Source organism: Atta cephalotes (assembly GCF_000143395.1).
Source record: "Atta cephalotes unplaced genomic scaffold scaffold00008, whole genome shotgun sequence".
Classification (NCBI taxonomy): Eukaryota; Metazoa; Arthropoda; class Insecta; order Hymenoptera; family Formicidae; genus Atta; species Atta cephalotes.
The window spans coordinates 6,050,789-6,057,354 of record NW_012130072.1 but is presented as its reverse complement, the minus strand read 5'-3'; the positions used below and the strand labels follow the sequence as shown (position 1 = coordinate 6,057,354).

At 27.1% G+C, this 6,566-nt stretch overlaps 1 protein-coding gene across 1 annotated transcript in view; it reads right to left on the bottom strand.

Annotated features, from left to right (window-relative positions):
* Positions 1-6,566, bottom strand: part of LOC105627377 — a 150,110-nt gene that overhangs the window by 32,400 nt on the left and 111,144 nt on the right. The window contains exon 13 of the mRNA XM_012208659.1: positions 3,185-3,243. Coding sequence (XP_012064049.1) covers positions 3,185-3,243 — 59 coding nt within the window. The remainder of the gene's footprint in view (positions 1-3,184; positions 3,244-6,566) is intronic.

Below are 6,566 nucleotides of genomic sequence, written 5' to 3'. Positions count from 1 at the left end.
ACACACACACACACACACACACACACACACACACACACACACACACACACACACACACACACACAATATAAAAATTCATTAAAAAATTTGTAATTCTATATCATTTTTGCAAATATATTATATCTAAAAAAAATGTATGATAAAACATTGATAAAAAAAATCTTTCAATTACAATTGATTCAACTATACAAACAGGTATAATAAAATATTAACAACTATAACAATGTCTACTTGCAGGAAACAGCTCTGACAGCTGAACCAATTTAGTAAGGAATAATTTATATAGCGAAAAGGCGCAAGGAATATCTTTGGTTATTTTCAAGGAATTGATGTTAGCAAGTCAAATAAGCTCATCTGAACATCTTATAGAAATACTTCTCACTATAACGGAAATAATGTAATAATCTTAATAGAAACGAGAGAGAGAGAGAGAGAGAGAGAGAGAGAGAGAATTTGTAATACAAAAAGTAAAAATTTTATTCACAAACAAATTTAATCATACGTCGCACATACATATATACATATTTCTACATTATTATAATTTTCAGATACAAAACATTCTCATAAAAAATTAATTAGGAAGTAAATTTTATTTAAATAATTTGAATAATAATAAACTTTAAAAAGTTGATATAAATTAAAAAATATTTAATATGTTTTAAATGTTCAAAACATTCGTTGAAATTTTAATGCGTTATCTATAAATTTAATAATCTGCAGAATTATAAAGGAATAAATAAGTGGAGGATAAAGGAATAAATAAGTTTGAAATTTAAAATATTGCAAACTTGTAAGTAAAATAAATAATAATAGTAAGCTATCAAAACCTGCTTAAAAAATGTAGATAGAACCCCACAGACATTATTTCTTTACAAGTCATTAAATTGCATGCTGATAATTATAATAATTCAAACATGATAAAGTTTAATCAGAACAAGGTTATCAAAATAATACTTTATACAGTTGCTTATTTCGTTTTCATAAAATTGATAGAACAATAAAATATCGTTCGTTTTTTGAATTGAAATTTATTTTATATACAGTATGCACTATGCGTAAAAAAGTGTAAAATAAATGTAATAGTTTCGAAAATCTCCATGACACATTTCAATTTTCTCGTAATATTCCAATTTGTTCCATTATGTCAATAAAAACGTTCAAGGTAATCGCCGAGAAAATGCACTTACTGTCAATAAGAAAAGTCGAAGCCATCGGTTGACTCATCGTATTCTTATAACAATTTCAATAATGTCATACTACATTTTTAGTGTTAAGTATTTATGGTACAATCATATGGTAAAAACATGATTCCAATTTAAAAAAATCATGCAAATTTTCAATCATGTTGGTCTTTTATTTCTTCTAATAAAGAGAAAAGAAGTGAAAGTTATTTCAATCATATTTTTTAAATATATAAATTTTTAATCATATTTTCTGAACATTCTGAATATTTCAATTTTCAAAATTTTACTAGAATAAAAAAATTAAGAATTCCTAAATATTTTCATAATATATTACAATAAATAATTAGGTATTTTTAAACTGTAAACTAGAAATCAATTGGTGAAAAGTTCAAGCAGAGGTGCGTATTTGCTGCTGTTTGTTGTAATTTCAGTAACGATTTTTGTAACGCTACAGGTAAAAAGAATGTAGAATGAAGGGAGTTTTTATTCGACATTGCGTGATTAAGTACTGTCTGTCATAGACGGTGATGGATGGTCGCTGAGCCACGATAAAGGATTAGCTTGATTTTCACAGGTACAGGGTTCCGCACTCAACGGCATAGTCATTACTTTGTTAATTATCAACAGGCAACAGAGCTCATTGTTTACGACATTGTATAATTATGTCGTAGCGTATATTTAAAAATATTATATTTTACTTGAAAATATGTTGTAAATTTAATTATGCAGTCGTTATTCATTGTTTTTATAGTTGTTCGCACAATTTAGATCACAAAAAGTTTTATAATATTAAAAAATTACTAATATTTAAAAAAAAAAGAAGGATATTAAGTAAAAAAAGTACCACAACTTTTAGTCACATTACATATTTCAGTACATAATTCTTGCCTGTACAATTTCAATGAATATAAATATCTACGTTCTTACAAATACACTATTATGATTAATTATACACATATATATTTATCCGTTAAACGTCATCGATTGTACACAATGTCAGTATCACAATCAGTATAAATTATTCATATTAATGATACGCGGTCCCTATACATTTAGATCTCTTCGTGTTATAATGGTTAAATGTGCGTGACTATTCACCCACAAACATTGATTGGTCACATTGTCATACAGTTAGGTCGCTATTGCTAGTGAAACAAATGACCTCATAAGTAAAATACTAATGATTTGACTAAAATATGTTTAACCCAAATATATTTTGTCATAAAATTATTATATATACAATTAAAAGTAACATTAAAACAAATATTATTATTATTGTAAAAATTACTCATATTATTTATAAAAATCTAATTTAAAATAATTTCTAATTTAAAATAGGTTTTATTTATAAGTTTTATTTATATATTTCTTAATTAAAAAAAATTAATTTTGTTAATGGAAATATTTTTACATGTTGTTTGTCTATAGATCTTTTCAGTTTTTTTAAATATTAAATATTAAAAAAAAATAGATTTTATATTTTAGATATTATAAATTTTAATATATTCATCAATTTAAAATTTATAATTAATAAAGAATGAATTATTTACTTAATTCCTGTATATTAATTTGCAATAGAGTTTACATTACTATTTATTCTCAAAATAATATATAGGTAATTAATTATCAATAATTCTATATTTTTAAAATTAGAAGTTGGTAAGAAAATTATTCAAAATGCCCCGTAAAACACATTAATTTTTAATATAGCTCTATTCACTGTACAGTCATCCTCCTCCATCTAATTATTATTATCAAAACTCAATGCTTCGCAGCATCAACGTTACAGTTATGAGCAGAAGGTCACCGTTGTCAGTGAACCGAAACAAGTGACCGAGTAACTAGAACGAGACTCGACCCGATGCTGCCAGTTAAGGGTCGAGGAATCAGCGCGCGCGGTCGGCATGGATGAGCCATCCAAGTGGATCGTGAGAGCTCGTTGCGAGATTTAAATCAGAAATCTACGATGAGAGAGAAAGAGAGAAAGAGATGATACTCACCTATGATAGTGTGAACCCTCACGGACAGCTGAGTCCTGAGAATAATCGCGTTCTTCCGGCTGCAACAAAAAGAATAAACAATGCGATCGATTAGTATGCGTGTCGAAATGTTGATTGCTGCGCGAGTTACATATGTAATTAAAGATACAGAGGCAGAGAAGATGAGAAAGGCCTATTGCCCTACTGAAACACGTTATTATTCATCCCGCGGATGGATACTAATTAGTTATGGCCGTAAATTAATCGCATTCAGTAATTACTTAATTAGGACTCGGGGCGTCCTTAATTCACTTGCACAGTGTGTGAATCCCAACAAATATGTTTTTATGCCATATGTACTCAAATTTAGATTTATAAATTTGCAATTATAATATAGTCTTTGTTCTGACATAACAACACAATAACCTGATAACGCAGTTATTACCATTTGTTTCTTGAGTGAACTTTCTTTGAATCGTTTCTGAATCAACTAAGTAAATAATTAATTTTGTAATGTTATCCAGACGAAAAATTAACATAATTTCAACATAATTTCTCATCGTTGAAATACCCAAAATAGAAAAAATTTTTTTAATATTTTTTCCAGAAAGTTATATAAACGATAATTATATATTAACACATTGTTTATTCAAGGATTCGATGTAAAAACTAATCAGCTCTATTTTTTTCTATAAAAAATAACTTTTCAAGTAAATTTAACGTGACAAATATGCCGTGTTATCTTTTTATATGTATAAGAAATGAATAGATCCATGATTTATAAATTAATATTTTATTATAAATAAAATTGACTGAGTATTAAAAAGCCATATTATGTTAATTATTTTTTAAGTAAAAAAAAACTAGAGAATGTTTCTTTTCTGATTGACAAATACGTATCAGAGAACGATAAATGATATAAAAGATATAAATAAAAATGGTATTATAACCGATTCTGATTGAATCATAAATCTCTTTGGAAGGACTTGACATTGATGACAACAATATTAAGGTTAACATTAACAGTAATAGTATTTACTACTTTTACTATTTATTGAATAAAATTACATTTTAACAATGCTAAATTTTCGATTTTTATTTTTGAAGCAAAAAATTAACAGCTTTATTTAAGAAAAATATCTTTTTATAAAAACTACTACTCATTACTAATAAAATTTTTTTTATTCAAAAACATATTAACAAAATGATTTTTACATATTTTAATCAGCGTAAAATATTTTGCATAATATATATATATTTGTCAAAACAATTTTTTATTAATACAGTAAAGGAGGATATTAAAATAAATTCGATTTTTACTCAAAAAGATGTAAGTAAGATGTAAGTAAAAAAAATAGTTTTTTTTAGATTTTGATTTTCCACATAATAAAGTCAGCAAAAATTCATGACATTTCAGAAACACTTCGAAAATTGAGCAAAAACATTGCAATTTGAATAAATACACAATAATTATGTTCAATTTTCAAGGTGTTTCTCAAATGCTACAAACTTTTTAATAACTTTACCATATCCATACAAGAAGTCAAAATGTATAAAATATACTATTTCTTTTATTTATACCTTTTTAAACAAAAATTTCTTTTTAATACTTCCTTTTAAAAAATTAAGCAGTTCGGTTTTTTCTAAAAATTGGCTTAAATTGATAACTTTATTAGGCAATGTGATTAAAAAGAAATTATGAAATAGAATTATAATTACAAACTTTTATGTGACACACAGTATCAACTATGCATAAATTCTGTCCTAATTGCCATACAACTAGACAAGCTAATTGACTTTCGGATAGGAAACTTTTGGAGTGGATTATTCCATAAGCGTCCCAGCAGTTCCCCACGGAATAGTCAAGTAGCGTCGAACTCATCATATGACAACTGTAATGGAGTTCTCATGAGTGTATCAATTCGCAAAGGGAAACGTTTATTGATTTTGGTGTAAATACTGCTTCACAACAACGTGCCTCGATACATAAATTGGGTTAGAGTGGCGCACTCGACTTCCCTGTGCATATCACCTCACCTTGGACGGCGCGAACTTTAAGGCCCTGCGAACCTTCCCACGCCACGTCGCTGAGAAACCGCGACGACCAGACAATGGCTTTCAGAAAAAGAAGGGGGGAAAAGAAGCGACGAAGAGTCGTCGGCATAGCGGCGATGGTGGCGATGGTGCGCGGAGGTAAAAAAAACTCGAGTATACGCTCGTTAATAATGTTTCCGCTCGTTAAATGAGGGAGTCAGAATGCGATTACGCACCCTGAATTTCCCACGAATAATGGCGGACAGCAGTATGTTAGGCGACCCCTCTTAAATGCCAGCAAAGGGCATGAATATAGAGTGCAATAGGCCAAATTACAAAAAAAACGGTATAGCAAATAATATTAAACGTTTTTAAAAAAAATGGGAAAATGAATAATTAAATCTTTCAGAGAGATTCTTAAATAATACAATAAGATATAATACAATAAATAATACAATAAAAAAATGGGAAAATAAAAGATTTTTGGTAAAAGACATATTTAATCATAATTTTACAGATTCAAATTTAAACATGGTAAATAAAACAACCGAATATATATATAAATATAAATACAAAATCATAAGGTATTGTGTTACGAGTTATTACAAAAAGTAAAATAAAAAAATATATAAATAAAAGATAGATTAATTTAAAAAACTAATTTAACGAATACCGTAGCCAATTTATCTAATGGCTTCACTTAAGTGTAATGGTATAATATAAAGTATAATATAATTGAAATGACATGGAATCTTTTAATTTTATCTAATTGAAAGTTTATGCATTTTTATAATATATGATATATATACATATAAAAATCTTAAAATACATGTAGAGAGATTAACTTAAAAAGAATTTATGATAATGTTTTGTTATTGTAGGTCTTTACGAAATTACATTATAGAAGCAAATAATAGTCATGTATGAGGATTCATAGAGAATATATAACAGTAGCCATATTCTTTGATAAAATACAATATATATATATATATATATATATATGTATGTTATATATATATATATGTATATATGTATATATGTATATTAAGAAAAATATATGTATGTATATTGTAAACATATGTATGTATATTAAGAAAAATCTGATTGAAAATGGACAAATCGGAAGATTCTGATTACACAATTAGAATTCTGATTATTTCAACTATAATTCCAATATATTTAATCAAAAAATTCTAATTCTTTCTTTTTAAATCACAATTCTAATTAATCCAACTAGACATTTTTCTCAGTGTGTATATGTGTGTGTGTGTGTGTGTGTGTGTGTGTGTGTGTGTGTGTGTGTGTGTGTGTGTGTGTGTGTGTGTGTGTGTGTGTGTGTGTGTGTGTGTGTGTGTGTGTGTGTGTGTGT